Source organism: Orbicella faveolata, unplaced genomic scaffold, assembly GCF_042242905.1.
Source record: "Orbicella faveolata isolate gen_17 unplaced genomic scaffold, um_ofav_v1 contig_48, whole genome shotgun sequence".
NCBI lineage: Eukaryota > Metazoa > Cnidaria > Anthozoa > Scleractinia > Merulinidae > Orbicella > Orbicella faveolata.
This window is the reverse complement of record NW_028301578.1, coordinates 11943720-11961682: the sequence shown is the minus strand read 5'-3', so window position 1 is coordinate 11961682 and position 17963 is coordinate 11943720. Positions and strand designations below refer to the sequence as shown.

The 17963-nt window shown below is 38.0% G+C and overlaps 1 protein-coding gene across 7 annotated transcripts; it reads left to right on the top strand.

Moving 5' to 3' along the window:
• The first annotated feature begins 266 nt into the window (after window positions 1–266).
• LOC149096559 (protein artemis-like) lies at window positions 267–16279 on the top strand. 7 transcript variants are annotated; one of them, XM_089281068.1, is made up of 16 exons: window positions 267–574; window positions 1492–1543; window positions 3174–3258; window positions 3552–3611; window positions 4096–4151; window positions 4702–4742; window positions 5093–5153; window positions 6380–6452; window positions 6684–6721; window positions 7101–7203; window positions 7336–7443; window positions 8073–8209; window positions 11509–11569; window positions 11881–11972; window positions 12930–13117; window positions 13885–16279. In XM_089281068.1, the coding sequence occupies exons 1-16, from the start codon at window positions 466–468 to the stop codon at window positions 14532–14534; spliced, it is 1914 nt and encodes a 637-aa protein (XP_089137194.1). In that variant the 5' UTR covers window positions 267–465; the 3' UTR covers window positions 14535–16279. The 7 variants fall into 7 exon arrangements, with proteins under 7 accessions (XP_089137194.1, XP_089137193.1, XP_089137199.1 ...); XM_089281067.1 differs by having other exon boundaries at window positions 11509–11632; XM_089281073.1 differs by lacking the exon at window positions 1492–1543 and adding an exon at window positions 1132–1250 and having other exon boundaries at window positions 11509–11632.
• Window positions 16280–17963: the final 1684 nt, after the last annotated feature.

Genomic DNA, 17963 nt, shown 5'->3' with positions numbered 1-17963 from the left:
AACGGATCAGTGCGAAGCAAAGCGGCGCATTAGCACATATCCCCCTCACCCCAGGACTTCTCATGCACAGGACATCAAAACCCGGCCTTTCTCAGACTTTGAATATCTTTGCGGAAACGAAACAATACTGCTTTCTGAGAAAAAGCTCCTTGTTCATAGTGTGAAGTAGTAGACGTACACAGAGCAGTTGTTGGGTTGATGTCATTGACTAAATTTGGCCATGTTGGCCAAATATAGAACTCGGGCAGACTGGTAACTACCATAAGCCCAAAGCCGCCATATTTGATTATCGCAGCTGGAAATCCCAAGATTTCAAAGATTTCCAAACTTTTTAGCGCTTTCCTTGGCGTCTTGCCATGTTTTATAGATCAGTGAACCATGAGTTGACATTTGGTGTATTTCCTGTACTACGTTTTACTTTTGTGGGTGAAGGAGATCGCCAGTGGAAACTTCATACTCCAAACGATGAGTTCTTTTACTGGGAAGTTTCGAGAGTATCCCACTATTTCGGCGGACAATTTCGAAAAAGAAAACCTTGACAGTTTGGCGTTCTTCCTTTCCCACTGCCACAAAGGTACGCTTTTTTTTTTTTTTTTCAGTATACAGTCATGAAAACCCCCCGGCGTGTCCAACTGATGAAATTTAACAAATTGACGTCATTTTTTATGCGTCTGTCCTCCTATTGATCATAAATTGCGTCATAACATTGTTAAAGTGGCTGTGGAACCATGAGCCACAGGCGAGGAGTACCACATGATCTTTTGTCAATTGTCATCTATAACTTTCCAATGGCAATCAATGGCCTAATTGGTATCAATTGGTATTGATTGGTTGCAGATTTCGTCACATTTTACAATCTACAAGCTACTTTGGTCGACATTACAAGAACAATAACGACCGAGATATGAGCAACTGTACAGTAGTACGAGCATGTGCAACATGGTATATATGCCTTGTGTTGAGAAGTCTGGGTGCAACTTGTTTAGCCAACTGATAGCAAACGATGAATGGCTTTTGTGTGACTACCGATTGATCATTGATTGACTGATACCAATCAATACCAATTAACTAATTTTATCAATTGATCGATTGCTTTTCTGATCATTAATTTCCATTGATTGGATACCCCAGGAAACCATCACAGGATTAAAATCGCGAACCTGTAACTTGGAAAAAGTTGGCAGAAACTGTCAGACAGTATACAGCAAGTGTCAAGGCTGTGGTCCAGAAAAATTATAAGGAGCCCAAAGGTTCGTAACCATGAGATCCTGGTTACGCACAGTTAAGCTTATATAAAAATAGTAAGTTTTTCCACTTGCCCAAAGGCAAAAGTTAGTTACCTGTGGCACTTGGACTCTTCTAGAGTACAGACAAAGTACAGAAAGAACCGATTGTTCCACATTTGATAAGGTTTAACAAAAGACAAATTTCCGTTGTGAAAAAGTTACTTTTTATTGCCTTCTTTTCTTTCTTTTGTACTATACACTGTAGATCATATGTCTGGATTGGACTCTGTTGCTCTACACCACAGATTTAAGTCCAGGCAGGTGCAGCTGTACAGTCATACATGTGTGTTTGTCACTTGTAAATAAACTACAGTAAGAGCAAGGTGTGTTATGTACATGCACCAATGCCAGAACTATATACAATGTACCTGAACACCCCCCTCCCCACCCTGCTATTTACCTTTACCTTGCATTAGAGCTGCCCTCTTCAACAGAAAAAAAATGAGAGTGTCCGTGTGTACAGGTAACTGTTGATTGTCCTGTTCAAGGCCACATGATTTTTCCTGGAATGTATGGAAAGTGACATGATTGGTTCATCAATCAGTTGCAGTTTAAAGTATAATACTTGTAAGTTTGTTGTCATGAACTACATTGGTTGCGTTGACAAATATCTGGAGAGTTGACCATAGAGACCACAATTGAAAATTGTTACACATCGTGGGTGAGACTCAAATTAAGAATTTTGAAGTTTAAAAGCCAGATTAACAGGGGTATAATGGTGACAAAATTTTTCCACAAGTGGGCTTTTTTTTTATGTGAACTTGCAAAGGTCATTGTCTGTCCCATAGATAGAATGCATGCGGAGAGCAAACTTCCTTTGTTGTCTCAGCATCATAATTTGTCACATCTGATGTTGTGACAATGAAATGGTTTAATGAATGGATAATTTATACAAGAAACACAATTATCAGCAACACATGAATGTCTCTCTCTCTGAGTTGTCTCTTCGCTTTCAGGGATGGCCGACCGGTTAGCTTAGTGGTAGAGCGCCAGACTAGCATGCAGAAGGTCGCGGGTTCAAACCCCAGCCAGACCAATACTTGGGGTCTTAAAATAATTGAGGAGAAAGTGCTGCCTTTGTAATGACATCTGCAAATGGTTAGACTTTCTAGTCTTCTGGGATAGAGACGATAAACCGTTGGCCCCGTCTCACAGCTCTTCATACATGTAATTAATTCTGTGGGACGTAAAATAACCCACACACTAATCAAAAAGAGTAGGGGACATAGTTTCCGGTGTGGTGGTCTGTCTCTCATCTGATGATGGCTAAATGCTCACAGATATTAGCTGCATAAGATACTCTGAAATCGAAGGGTAAATGAAGTAATGTAATGTAATATAAATGGCGGCTGTAATTTAGGATTTTCAGCAGGGCTGTCATTAAGGGCAGTAACCCATAACACCTGTTATGGCTGAGTGTACTTAATTTTTCCTTCGGTTGACATTACGGGTGAAATTGTCTGTTGTTGATAGAATTCACCCACAAAGTAGCAAATTTGCTACGGGTGTAGAGAACAAAGAAATCTGAAATTTTGAAATTTAGTAAAGAGTTTACTATGCATATACTGTACATTGTATATGAACCAAACTAACAAATTCTGCCTTTATCTCTCCCCTTCTTCTTCTCCTTGAAGAATTTCTGAGATTTTCAACTTAGTATCCGAAGAACTCCTTATAAATTTCCATTTTGGTTACTGAAGAATTCTCCTGATCCTCGACAGCTGGGTATATCTTATTATTATTATAATTATAATAATTATAATTATTATTCTAATTATTCTAATTATAATTGTAATTATTATCTTATTATTGTGCAAGATCCCATCCTAGTGGAACCACCACCTCTTCTGTTGATAACAGTTTTACATTTTCTTTTCCTTTCAACAGCACAACTGTGTTTCTCTACTGTTCAGAAACAACAGAAAATTTGTTGATGTGCAACCCATCATACAGTCATCTCAAAAATTATATTGTTAGTACTATAATATTGGTTCTTGTCATGATAATATAGTTGGTCTGTTTTTGTTATGACGTTTTGAGTTTGCTTTAAGTCTAAGGGAAGCAAAAGAGTAGAAACTGATAAGGTGAATCTTTTGCCTTTAATTAATGCTCTACGTCTCACAACTAAGTGAGAATTCTAATAGACAGAACTTCACCTTTTACTACTTACTATACTAATTTCAAATGGCACCTACATGTACATGTAACCTTGCACCGTATAGTGTCAATAAAAAATTAATTTTATATTTTCTCTCATAATTTTAGCGCAGTATACCATTGGAACAGCAAACCATTATTCCACTTATTGATGACAAGACAGATAAGGTAGAGCAAGAGTTTTCCTGAGTTCCATGCCCATGCATTTTAATGTCAGACTTATTATGAAATAGAAAATAATTCTATGTTTCTCTAGAGTTGTAAAAATATGAGTGGCAGTTTGTGAGAACTTAGAAATGCTATGGGAACACAACTACAGGCAAGTTCTTCTGCAGCATATTTTGAGTTCTCTACGTAAGCTTCCATGAGTGTTTCAACTTTTTTTTTTTCTTTTCAATTTTCTCAAAACGTAATTATATACGTGTAGTTTGCTTAGTCATCGTCATTTACGTCAACAGCTTGTGCTAGTTCTTTGCTTCTGTTAATTGAAATTATGACAAATTCTGCTCCTTTAAGCATGCACTTTACAGTGTGTTTTCTAAGTTTCCCCTACCTTGTACTTTACTGTAGTTGATAACATTCCTTTTCTCTGCAACCTGTCAGTTTGATTTTTTTTTTTTTTGAGTTATTTATTGTTGTGTAATTTCCACAGCAAAGTTCTGTTTGTGTAACACTGTTGCCTGCAGGACACTGTGTTGGATCTGTCATGTGAGTATGTACTGTACTGTAATGTACATATTAGGAACAATGAGAAATATAGCATACAATGCAGTCGAGTGGAACCTAAGGGAGCAATGACAACTGCAATGTCACAAAACAAAATGGTCTAATACTGCACAAATTCAGCAAATTATGCTCTATATAACTCAAATTTAGGCTTTTAGTCAGATGGACATGGACTGAATGCTGAAAAAGCTCTTCATACAGGAATGCTTGCTACACAGGCCAAATTGCTCACTTTTAAAGAATTTGTTTCCATGTTACATTATAAATTCTTCATTTGCGCAGACCCTATATAGCACATTTTGGATGCCCACTTAATTCAAATCCTGGCTAAAAGCCTGGCCATAATAGTTGGCCTGTCTAGCTGGTGTTTTAAATGGTATCGGGGCACAAAACAGGTGCCCTCGTCAATGTCCTCTGTGTGCTTTGCATCTGTGCATTGCATTGGCTGCCTATGATCAATTATGTTACAGTAGGTCTAGTGCAATAATAATTATTATCAAATAATGTAAGCCATTACTACATCTCTTTCTAGGTTCTTATTTGAAGGTCCACATGGGAATGTTCTCTACACAGGTAATTTAAAGTTGCCTTACCGTACAGGTCTGGAATTTACTGTACTGTAATTTTAAGGATGCTGAAGCTGAAAATTGCAGTTGGATAGTTGGCCTTCACTTTCAAGGTGTCATGAAATATTCTGTAATATACAAGTAAGCAAAACAACATGAAGAATATACACATTTGTATCTTTCGTGAACAAAATTATTATATGCAACTGAATTGGAAATTTTGTAACTTTTGTTAGCTTTTCAGTAGTTAAATAGCACATAATGCTTTATGCTAATTAGTAATTACATGATTGCAAAATTGTACCTATTTAAAGAGTTCTGTACTTTATACAATGTATCTTGTTTTGACAATGGCAGGTGATTTTCGATTAGCAAGAGGTGATGTGAAGAGGATATCATTCTTCCATGCTAATGGAAGGTTTGGTTTTCTTTTTTAGTATTACTTACGAAATTATAAAAACAGTCACCAAATTGTTGAACATCACTTTTAACATGCTCAGTTCTGTCATCTTTCATAAGAGAAATTTCTATAATTCAACCCCAGAAAATTACTCACTGATGACAACATTGCTCTTCAGGTGTATGTACATGTACAGCAATCTGTGCAATGCCTCTGTTGAAAATTGACTACAGAAACTAATCAGAGATAAAATCTGTCCCTATCATGCTGATTAAATCATCCATGTGGAATTTTCTGTCTTGAATCTCAGCCCCTCTCCTATATGATCAGAACAAATGAGCTAGTCTTGAGATGCAATGCCTTAATCTAGTTTGACTACAGCACATCAATAATACCTATGTCTTCAATTCAAAACAGAGTTCAAATGATGTTTTTTTTTAATTGCCTATTGCATGTACTTTACATGTATTTTATATCCGATCAGCTATATTTCATGAACATGTATTCATTTGTATTTTAAACTAACTATTTATTAACTATTTATTAACTATTTATTATTTTAAACTAACTATTTATTAACTATTTACTATCATGATGATGATGATGATGATAATTTATAATAACAACATTTATTATGCACAAATTTCATAAAATGTTCAAATGCACATGACAAGATTAAAAATGGAATAAAAAGGCTAAAAAGCTAAAATTACAATTAAAAGTAAACTTACAATGATTTTAAAAAGCTTAAATTACAATTAAAAGTAAATTTACAATAATAAAAACAACCATGATAAAAATGAATGAGGGAAAAGGTGAGCTTTTAGCTTGGTTTTAATAATACTGACAGTGCTGGCACTTCTTATGTCAAATAGTAGCGCATTCCAAAGTTTCGGTACAGCATAGGTAAAAGAACAGTCACCTAGTGTAGCATTTGATTTAAAAATGCGGATAACTAAGTAAAAGTTCATCACTAGAATTCCTTAGATTATATTTGGATGGGAGCCTAAGAGAAATAAGAGACAACAAAAAATAAGTAGGCACTAAAAAATTGGGAATCTTAAAAGTAATTAACTAACATGTACAAGAATATCTCCAGTACTATTGATACAGTCTGCCAGGAAGTAAGATTTCATTCTGAATTCTGATATGTATAGGAAAATATTATTAAAGTTTTAACACATATGTTAGGTGAATTAATAAATTTTACAATGTGATCACGGTATTCCTTTTCACTTTTTCAGCATCAAAGATATCAAGAGCATTTACATTGACACAACATTTTGCTTACCAAAGACAAATTCACTACCAAGTCGGGTTTGTAAGATTTTCATTTTCCTTTCAATGACCTAGCCTCACACATTTGTAAAGCATTTACTAGGCTAACTGCATCAGTTTTCTTGGAATAATAAGTTGTCCTAGTCTTTCTTTGGTTTTTGTTGTTTTAATTTGTTGTTGTTTTAATTTGTTGTTGTTGTTGTTGTTGTTGTTGTTGTTGTTGCTTTTTGAGCTTCTCCTAACTGACAGGATTGTCTCACAACAATACAGGAACAAAGTAGAGATGCCATCATAGAGCTTATAGACAGGTTTGTGAAAGGAAAGTATCTAACGTTCAGTAACTTTTGAATCAAACCGAAACCAAATGAATTAAAATTGCTAGTCCACTCTTAACAGATCCTGAATTTTTGTCACAGGTGGCTCTGTGGACAAGAATGACAAATTCTGAAATAAGGAGAATCTAATCAAAACAGTCATTTTCAAAAAGCCATGATAATCATAAGCTTCATTATCTAGTTGAAAAGTGTAGGAATGGGCAATAATCATGGCTACGGACCTTTGAACTCATCCATTTAATATATGTTACCTTTTAACAACCTTTCAAAATATTTATTGGCATTCTTTTAGTAACCTCTTTTTTCAGATTTTTTGTCCCTACATGTACATTGTACTTTCATACTGTGACAGGTGGTTTTCAAGAGGTCCTGAATATGCTGTGAGCTTGCTATGTAAAGGGATGTATGGATTTGAATATTTGTTGAAGGAAGTGGCAATGAACTACAAGACCAAGGTGCAGACATGTACATAAAAAATTATACATTCTTCAAATTTCTCAGAAATTATTGTGTACAGTAGAACCTCTGCATGTCATTGCATGTGTTCTGAAATCTTACTTTTCCTAAAATACTTGTTTGCGTTTTAGATCCATGTAAGTGATGAACGGCTGGCTATGTACAGGTATCTCCCAGACATGACTCCTCATTTCACAACTGATGGCCAGTCTACCAAGATACATGCCTGTAAGTGGCAGGTAAGAACACTTGAATGTATACACCATACAGCTTTTTTCTTCCAGAACCCAACTGCTTTAACATCCATAGCTGACAGTTTTTTTTTTTTTTCTTAGAAGTACAATGGAAATAGCCTTGAAAATCAAGCCGCAAAGCCATGGCAGCAGCTAAATCTCCAAACTTTGCCACTATTATTAATTTTCTCCGTAGGCCATTCCCAAGTTACCTTGTGCCATTGTGTCAAAACAAGTCTGTGTGTGAAACCATTCATATGAAAATGTGTTCTGCCTAGAGAGGTTCATTTTCAAGTAAATCAAACTCATTTTCATATGAAAGGTTTTGCACGAGGACTTGTTTGACTTGTCATATGCTAAATTAAAGCAAGCAGTATACAGTTTCCCCTTTGTGGGCGTATTTCTGAACTTCATTGTAAATCAGAGTAACCCAGCAATGAAGTTAAACATTTGTGTTCTCAGTTCTGTTTCATGACAGCTAAATTACCTTGGAACAGAATGTGGCCACCAATGGAATATGCAATGCGCAGTGATCAAGAGAGACATTTTAATGATAAAAAACAACGCACTTACTCTCCTTCTCATTAAAATGCATGATCTTTGCTAATAACAGTTTGTTTCTGCTGTTTTCATAGTCCAAACGAAGCTGCGATTCGGACCTTCCATGTGGTTCTTTAGTTCATCCTTCTGTTAAGACAAAGGTCCTGCGAATTAAGCCCACAACCATGTGGGTTGCACGTGACACAAAACCAACACCTGCAGATTTTAAAAGGTCAGACTAGTCTTTAAAGTCAGTAAGAACTTTAAGTGTGGCTCTATGCCCCACTGGGGGCCATAAGGAATTATGATGGTGATGGTGATGGCGATGGCGATGGCGATGGCGGTGGCGGTGGCGGTGGCGGTGGCGGTGGCGGTGGCGGTGGCGGTGGCGGTGGCGGTGGCGGTGGCGGTGGCGGTGGCGGTGGCGGTGGCGGTGGCGGTGGTGATGGTGATGCTGATGATGAAGAAGTAGAATAATTTCAGTGGTCACTAGTCACAATTAAATAGTAATGAAGTAATGAAGATCATAATTTGCATTGTGAATTCTGTTTGTTGGATGCTACTATCTTTGAAAGATCTGTAAGTCTCATCACAAAAGAATTAACAGTAATCGAAGATGTTTTGTTATTAAAAGTTAAGAAATCCACTTACAGGTCAACTTTTAGAATTTTTGTTGTAAGTTCACCTTTAGCAGGCTTACCTGAAAACATACAATAACATGTACATGTAGAAGACTGCACTAGGGTGCAGAGAAAACCAATTTTCAGGACGTAGGTAGTTAGATGTAATAGCGGGAAGGTTATTCTCACTAGCCCCAAAAAAATTCATTTGCTGCAAAAATTTGTAATTTGAGTTTCCTCAAAAATGTCGCCAAGAAATTTTACTTGCCTAACAGCAAGTGAAGAACAAAATCCAATAACCGGACTGGAAAATCCCTAAATAGCCCATTCAGGCTACTGAACAGGACTTTCTTTCCCCCTGTGCACTGATCTGATTAGTGAGGTCATTCCACAAAGGAGATACCCATCTTTGAGGAAACTGATGTATAAGATGCAGACAGTCCTTGTAAATATATACTTATTTAGGAAATCCGTTTCAGAACAGTCTCACTTGAGACCAAAAGTGACATTCTAGGGGTTCCTTAGCGACCTTTTATGTCACCAAAATGACCATAATGTGCTGACAAATAAGGGACTGTTCATTTTTTATAAGGTAGGGGGGGCTGGTGGGATTTGGGGGGGGGCCATGCAAAAAAAATGGCTTTCGAGGGGGGGCCATCCCAAAAAAATAAGGGAAAAAGGGGGGGTCACGTGAAATATTTTAGTAAAACTTTAAAATGGCATAATGTCTGAATATCAAAAAAATTGCTATAGAATAAACATAGAAGGCAGGATAGAAATTTACTACAAACTTTCCTTCTGCTTTAAAAAAACGTTTGGCGACAAAAAGCATTTGTAGATACTGAAACAAAGTATTTAACGCTGTTATTTTGGAATGCAACTTTCACTGGCACTCATCTTCATCTTCGCTGTCGTCGAGCTCTTCGTCGCCGCTTGTGCTGCTATGGGAGTCTCTTTCACCAATGCTGCAAGAAGCAGCAATGCTTTCCGTCAGAGTGTACTCTTCATGGTACATGAAGGTGTAAACACAATCTCTGACTTCCTGCTCAAGGTTGGTGGTGATTCTGCTTCTTGCAGCATTGGTGAAATAATTCCCTTCCAAGAGCTGTGCGACGTATGGCCCATCTCTTCTAAATAACGACGTGGCAACATCCTCAACCTTAATACACTCTTCCGGGACGGCCGCTCTAGGAGGGTACACAAGGCATTGTGGAAGATCATTTCCTAGCGGGTTTCCAACACAGATTCCATAAACTCGTTGGACGTTGTTTTCAGTCCGCTTCCTCTTTCTTTCATTTGACATTCTGCGGTTTTCTTTTTTCCTTCTCCTTTTGTTGATGTGCTGTTTGAGTATGCCCTTGAATATGCTGTTATAATTGCTCTTCTTATTTTCTAGTGCTTCCATGTCCTGCGTGACCTTCGTCAACTTAGCTTCTATACATTTGATCTGTTTTACATTAAAACTGTGAGCAAATTCTTCGCCCTGCTTTAAAGCAAGCCCATTGGACTGAAAGAGTGTGGAATCGTGTTCCTTTACATCTTTCAATATGACATTCGACTTTTCCACCATTGCTCTGTGTTCTTTGATGGAGAAGTTCAGTTTTCTTCCATCACTGGGTTTCAACTGGTACCCTGGCATGGAAAACTCACTCGCCCTTTCTGAACGGCCATCCGCACTTAGAAAGATTGCTTCTTTTTCTTAAACCAGTTTTTGACCATTCCTGCCTACCGGAATACCACTACCTCTCCTACCAGAAGACCCCAAAAGAAGGGCGTGATCCAGATGACTGGCAGCCAAGGGTCCAAGCGAAGAAAGAGCATGGAAGTGGCAGGCTGGTTTTATCTCACCCAGAGGGCGTTGCTGTATTTGCAGATAAGTTTATTGTCAAATCAAAGTTTGTGGTGGATTATCTTCAGCATCTTGAAGTGCTGGAATTTAAAAGGAAAAAGAGAGCAGAAGAAAAGGCAAAGTTAAGTAGGGACGCAAAAGATAAATCATATGAGGATTATCCTTGGACTGAGTTGTGCGAAGATCTAACCAAGCTTAAAACGCTACGAGTTCCAGAACTAAACAAGTACTTGAACCACCTCGGGCTGAAGCGGCATTTGAAAAGCAGCAAGAGTGAGAAAGTAAAGGCAATTGTAAGACATTCATGCTTGCAGCAGAAGAGTCCTCTCGGAGCTGGCCAACTAACACTGAGAAATGCCAGGACATTGACACAAAATGACAACAGGGCAAGTGCTGACAGCAGTGAAACGGATGAAAGTGACAATGATGAGTATGACAGTGATGCCATTGACTCTGGGGGAGAAGATGACTCAAGTGACGTCATTCTTGCATTCATCAATTCAGATGAGGAAGATGCCAATGAGAGGCCAAATGCCACACGCTCAGGGCGAGCCATAACTAGGAGATCCGAAATTGACTTCTCTTTCTTTTGATTTGTTTTTTAAACAACAGCTCTCTGTAGTATAGGGATTGTAAATATTGTCTTCATAGTGAGCACAATAACGTGAAGTAGGGGGATAATAGAGAAATATTAAAAAAGTTGAAATCTAAATATTGTTTGTTCAATTTTTTTTTTGGGGGGGGTCATCCCAAAAAATTACCGCTATAAGGGGGGGCCATGTGAAAAAATTGGTAAGCTGAGGGGGGGTCATGTGATTTTTACATGGTGCTTCCCAAATCTCACCAGCCCCCCCTCCCTCATAAAAAATGAACGGTCCCTAATTGGCGTTTTTTCATATTGTAATAATTATTATCAGCTGAAAACCAGCATCAGTACTGATTCATCAAAAAAGAAGTGCTGAAAACCATTGTGAGCCACGTTAGGTAATTTATAGGTGTAAGAGCCAGGGTTTAGCATAACCATGTAGTCACTCTGCATTTTCCTTGCTTCCTCATTCACAGATATGACAAGGATAAAAAGCTGTGGAGAGTTGTTCATTCAATGCATGCATCAATGGAGGAGGTAATCTGTTATTCCTTTGATATTTTTGCAAGGCTGCAAATCGTGGTTGATTTTTCAAGCAAGGTAAGCTCTGTTTGCACTTTTTAGATGCAATTATCGCAAGCTACAGTATAACCAGTTTGGCCGAGCTTCAAATGACTCTCTGAGGACTCGTGTTACTACTAAATTTCCCCCAATTCATTTTATCAACAGAATCTACTTGTGTTAGAGGATAATAACTGAAAGAACGTAAAAATATCACAAAAGAAGAAGTATGTGTGGCAGTTGTTGAGTCATTATAGCAGTTTACACTGAGTGTGTTTATCTTTTAGATTCAGGATCTGGTGGGTTACCTGAGGCCATATCATGTTTATCCTAATGTACCACCAGCGGGACTGGATACATTAGAGGACGCTTTTGAACGGTTTGTTGACAAACACTGTGATTAACAATAAGCCTCTTATAGACCTGGTCACAAGGTACAAGGGTAGTCGCTTGGGCCAAAAGTTACACACCTAGAACAAGGCTAGAAGAACCTAGGGGGACCTAGAACAAGGAAACAGTTACGCAAGTTAAGCTTGACTTTTCTTCGTTATGCAAGTCATACAGCATAACTTGTGGGCCTATAAGGATCCAACCATTGCCAAAATGCAACATTTCTGCAAGTCCAACAACGTGTACGGTGGATGTTTTTCAATAGGGATCACAAGCTATAATCTCCTACACAGGCCCACTTTAGCTTCATCTTGCAATCTTTCCTCATTGGGAGGAGTGTGGGACAAACAATGAGAATTTCTGTGTAGGAGGCTACCGCAGAAACGGGAACAATTACTTATTGTGTCAGGAATTTCATTCTTCAACTGAGAACCTTTTTCCCCGAAATTAAAAGAAAAAGTAAGATGATTATTCTCAGACTACTGGTCCAATCAAGTGCAGATCACCAGTAAACTGAAGGGATATATGTAACTTTAATGGTGTACCTCTTGTACAAAGGGTTAGCGAAGGGGAGACACACTGGCCTAATGGTGAATACCATGGACTTCAGATTGAGTGATCTGTGCTCACCCCCTGGTCAGACTTATTACATTCATTTGATTCTTTACTCTCACAGTACCTCTCTCCACCCAGGTGTATAAATGGGTACAGGTGAATTTATTTCTTAAGGGTAACCCTGCACTGGGCTTAAGCATCCTATCCAGGGGGGAGGAGAAATATTCCTACAGCTACCTTACCTTACCTCACCTCAGTTGTAGTCCCTTATGCTACGGAAACCAGAGTAAGCTCTGGCAGTATAGAGCACTTGGCCCCAACACAGATTTTACCTTTCTTGTAATCTTACCTTTTACTTAGTTTCATTGTGACTGGCTATCACCTTGTTTAGACTGAAGGGCCTAACTCGCCTTAAAGAGTGTGACTCGTGTAACCAAGATGACTCTGGTGAGGAGCGATTTCAAGAACATGCCGCCAGTCACTTTGGAAATTGTTTTGTGCAAAGTGAACAAAAGTTAGAGGAGAAGGCCACACTGACTGAACTACCACATGTATCTCGACCAACTCCTGACGAGAAAGGTGGGGCAAAGAACTTGTATAAAGTACATGTATTTTTCCATGGAAAAAGAGGCAAGAGTCTCCTTTACAATAGTTAATGCGCTCATCTTCTTGCTATGTTCCAAAAGATACCACAAAAAGAAAAACATTTTAAAATGCTCTAGTTGTGTGATCCTTCATCTGCATGTTTCATCTCTCTCATGGCAAAGCAACAGAAATTAGATTTTTGATTTTAAAATGGAACTCAAACTTGTTTTTAAAATCTCTTTTTCTTTGACTTTCTGTTTTTGTCTCCTTGAGAAAACGTAGAGTGGTTTCTGATTTTGCTTTTCCACAACTTCGCAAATGTCATAGTGTAAAGCGAGGAACCTAAGGGGGTAAAATGGCAACTGGGATTTGCCTATATTTTTTCACTGGGAAAAAGGGATTTGGGACACTGGGACTGGAACCACAAAGAAAGAATTGGGAATGAGACTGGGATTTGGGCGAAATATAGGAAGGAAAATGGAATTTATACCCCCACACACACACCCCACTCCTTTAGGACTCTTGGTTGGATGATGAAGGTTCCATCTTCAATCGGTCAGGTCAGTGAAATTAAAAAAACTACTTTCGGACATGGAATTTTTATGACACAAAGACGATTGTTGTCTGGGTTCACTCTTGAGATGGTTCAAAACTGTTGCTCTGAGATATATTCCTATTTTCCTTTCCTAGATTCTAATTCAAATGCTAAAACCAATTCATGTTGGCATAATACAATAATGTATTTTTTCTATTTTTTTCAGTCTTGGCACTGTGCAAAGAGCTGGGACTCGATGAAGAAGACAGTCTTGCACCCGTTCCAAAGAGACGTAAAGCTAAGACCCCTGGCATAGCTTTGGCAGAAAAGATATCCAGTACTTTACAGTACTCACGAGCTGGGACTTCCGCTTCTAAGAATGTAACAAACCAACAAGGACCAAAAACGCAATTATTTTTCAAGGCTAAAACAAGTGAATATAGAGAGAGTAGGCAGACACCTCTTCAACTCGGCAAGACAACAGCATGCCCCTCTAGAACTGAACTGAAACATATGGGTGAAAACAGAACTTGTAAAGATGCTTGTGAGCAATCTCACAGTAGCACCCTGCCTAAACAAGAATATCTTACTATGGATTCTTTTAGTGCATTAGACGACAGGAGAGATACCACACTGGAAAAGAATTGTGATCATTTCCTGGACGGAAAGACGAAGTTACATCGTCCTGGTTCCTTTGAAAGACTTTCAAGTTTGGAAGAAAGGACTAGCCAGGAGGGGTCGGTAGGAGAGGAATTAACAGGAAATAGGACAGACTTTAATGTATCTCCCTCCCCAGGACATATTGAGCCACTACCAGATAAGCTATCCCGGATTCATCGTTTGCTGCAAAGTGGCGAACCACTTTCGAAGTGCTGAAATTTTGAATGGAAACAGCACATGTTAGAGCAGTTTTGACTTGAGTGTTTAAAAGTAATTTGCATTGCTACGCTACACGATTGGCTGAAAAAGTAAAACCAATTGTGACGTATTCACGTCAACTACCTGTATTTCAAGTTTTCATTGGTTCATTGGATCGTCTGTGTCCTTTGTGACTTGCTACAGAAATAACTTTTGGTTTTGCTCTTACAACACCTAGTAAGCCCTTCCTGAGTTGCTTTCTAACAGTCTGTTTCAAATGGAGTCCCAGTGCACAACCTTCCATATGGAAATGACTATGGAAATGAGTTTCATTTCAAGACAATGAACATGCAAGGGAAAACTCGTTTCCATATGAAAGGTTGAGCAACAAGACTCGTTTTGAAACAGAGGTAAAGCAACTCGGTCATTGGCAAACTGACAACTGCTCTTGATTATCTCTTTATTCACATTTCTATTAGTTGCGGGGCGAAACAAGTTTTCTCCATCGTATGAAGAGTTTTTGATCCAATATTAGCATGTGCACTTGCGAGCTCTTTTTAAAAAAGCTGTCACATTAGCATAAATTCAAGAATTTCATTATGTTGCTTTTAACATTGTCCTGTTCACATTGGGGTCAATCCTTTTTGGAGACGGTTTTAGAATAGAGAACCTATTATTGTCCATATTAATAGGAATGCAGTGCAAGATACTTTGAGTCTTAGGTAGATTTTCTCTAAACAAATGCAGAACCAAAAACACAATCCTGATTTTATATTTGGACATAATAATTGTTTTCAGCATCGATTAGTTCTTGAAACCAGTAACTATTTAATTTATTTGAATGGATTTAATTTATTGCTCATATATTCAATCATATATTATTAGATTGTAGATATGATATATGATAAGATAAATTATTACGATAAGATATTCAGATTGTGCACATTCACACAACGATTTGCTCGTCAATTTGTAATTCAAATGGCCAAAAGGTCATGTTCGTATTCTCGGTATTGGACTGGAACTAGCTTGAAATGGAGGCTCAGGCTTGGGACTATCATTAAAAAGAGATAAATGTCATTTGCAGTTGAAGACTCCCCGCATTAGCCTCCATTGCAAGCTAGTTCCACTCCAGTACTGGAAATACGAATATGGTCTATTCCTTATATGAGAATCGGGGAATTGGGAATCATGGCAGCTGTATTCATCAAAACAAATATCCAGTCCAAGATGATAGACAAAGCTTCCATGATTCCCTGCAGGCGTATCTATTAGAGTGAATTGGCCATTGTTTCAATAAGCAGTCAAATGACTGTGAATATTTTTAGCGCCTCTTTCGTGTCTTGCTCTATGTATTTTGTTTCTACGCAGGCAAGCATACCTCCATCCTTAGCGATCAAAGGGAAGTTAGTTGGGGCAGGATGCAGTTAACCCGGTAAAAATTAAAGTAACGAAAGATTCAAGTAAGGGGGGAAGGTCCCCCGGGAACTGCGCCTGTTCATATCATTTCCAAACAGCTCCGCCAATGCTGCCTCTCAATTGGGCACGAAAATACTTTTGTATTTTCAGGGGTTCTTCCTGCGACAATTGTACTCTTTCGTCCGCATCAATTTTTGTCGAGTTTTGCTCGTCCCGCCCCAGCTAAGTGTCCCTGAGTCTACCAGGAATAGCTTACCTTAACAGTTAAGACAACGTTCTTTATAGTTGCGGGCAACTCTTTAATTATTGCAAATTAATGAAAACGAAAATTTTCAAATCCCTAAGGTGGTTGTCTCTTACTGGTCTAACGCAGTCAAATTCTCCCAGGTTCTCGTATTATTCATCACCAACTTTAATCCATTTTCACCACGACAATTTGCCATACTCAACATCACCAAATTTGATCGCTTTTCAGCATGACATTTTACGTTGTCATGCATCACCAAATTTGATTGATTTTCACCAGGACATTTTCCCTTACTATACATCATTAAATTTAATCGATGTTCACCACGACAATTTCCATACTCTTCATCACCAAATTTGATCGTTTTTCACCAGGACATTTTGCCTTACTATATGCATCACTAAATTTGATTGAATTTCATCATGATATATATATTTCATAACTATACTCCCAAAATTTAATCGATTTTCACATTTTGCCTTACTTTTGCAACTTGACAATTTGCTTTACTGTACATCACCAAATGTGCACGATTTTCACATTTGGACTTACTATACATCACCAAATTTAATCGATTTTCACCATGATATTTTCCCTTCCCATCCATAACTACATTTCATCGATTTTCATGAAGACATTCTGCCTTATTATTCATCATCAAATTGGATTGATTTTGATCATGACATTTTGGCTGACTATGCATCTCTTCCCTCCTAGGTTTTGTTTTTTTGTAAGTGACAGCGAAATAAATTTATACAATTATAAGATAGCCCTAAGCTTGATCTACAAGATGATACCATTTTAGTTAGTTATGACGTCATGTGACCTCAAATGACGTAATTTGAACTTGGATCCGCCATCCTCGATTTCACTATTTTCTTAGATTGTCAAGAAATCACGCAGATTACTGCAAAATCAAGCCAAATGCTTGTTAAATGTACAAATTCTCGAATTGCGAAAATTTGATAAGGAAAACTGGAAAAAAGTGCAGAATCATGTAAAAATGCTGTATTTTTTCCAGCCCTACATGAAATTTGCGGTTGGCATGGCAACGTCAAAAATGATGCACACACAACTGACATATGAAAATTTTGGCAGAGGATGAATGAACAGCTACCGAAAGTTTCTGCTCCTTACGGTAAATCGTATTTTCAAATATTTAAAAAAACCTTATTGGGGTTGGCATGCACCCTTCCCCAACCCACCCCCCCACTCCCGCCCTTGCACGTCCGTAATTCTCCCGCGGTTAATCTTATCACGCGTGTTGCGTAGATGTTTTCGTGGAGAATGAAAAAGCGTGTAAGGCTGGAATTTCTGGAAATGAAAGTGAGCTAAGAATAACTTAGGAGAGATTGCCATGAAAATAGTCTTACATGGGCGATAAACCGCTTAGCGTTCATCCTCTCTTTCTTATACGAGTGGGCACAGTCGATATTAAGAAAACAAACACGTACCCAGGTCGTGTTTTGTAATTTGAATTGCGATATAAAAGTGAAACACAAATGAAACATGTCGATTTTGTGATGTATATAAAAAATATATTTTATCGCCAGTCGAAATTGAAAACTCATCCCACGGTTCGAAAGTGTAATATTTCTCGAGTCATTGCTATTTTTTGTCAAGATTTCATTTCAGCTGATGCAGACTACAACTTTCATTCTGAGTTCAACTTAAATTTCGGAACGATTTTCAGACTGTTAAACCTTTTCTGGAAAGGTAGGTGTACAGAAATTTAAACGCAAAGTTTTGTCCCAGAGAATTGTTGTATAATTAAGATAATC

Coding starts and splice junctions, on each gene's coding strand:
- LOC149096559 (XM_089281067.1), top strand. CDS start 466: ATGAGTTCTTTTACTGGGAAGTTTCGAGAGTATCCCACTATTTCGGCG. Junction 4,152..4,701: donor CACTGTGTTGGATCTGTCAT/GTGAGTATGTAC, acceptor ATCTCTTTCTAG/GTTCTTATTTGAAGGTCCAC. Junction 6,722..7,100: donor ATCATAGAGCTTATAGACAG/GTTTGTGAAAGG, acceptor ATACTGTGACAG/GTGGTTTTCAAGAGGTCCTG.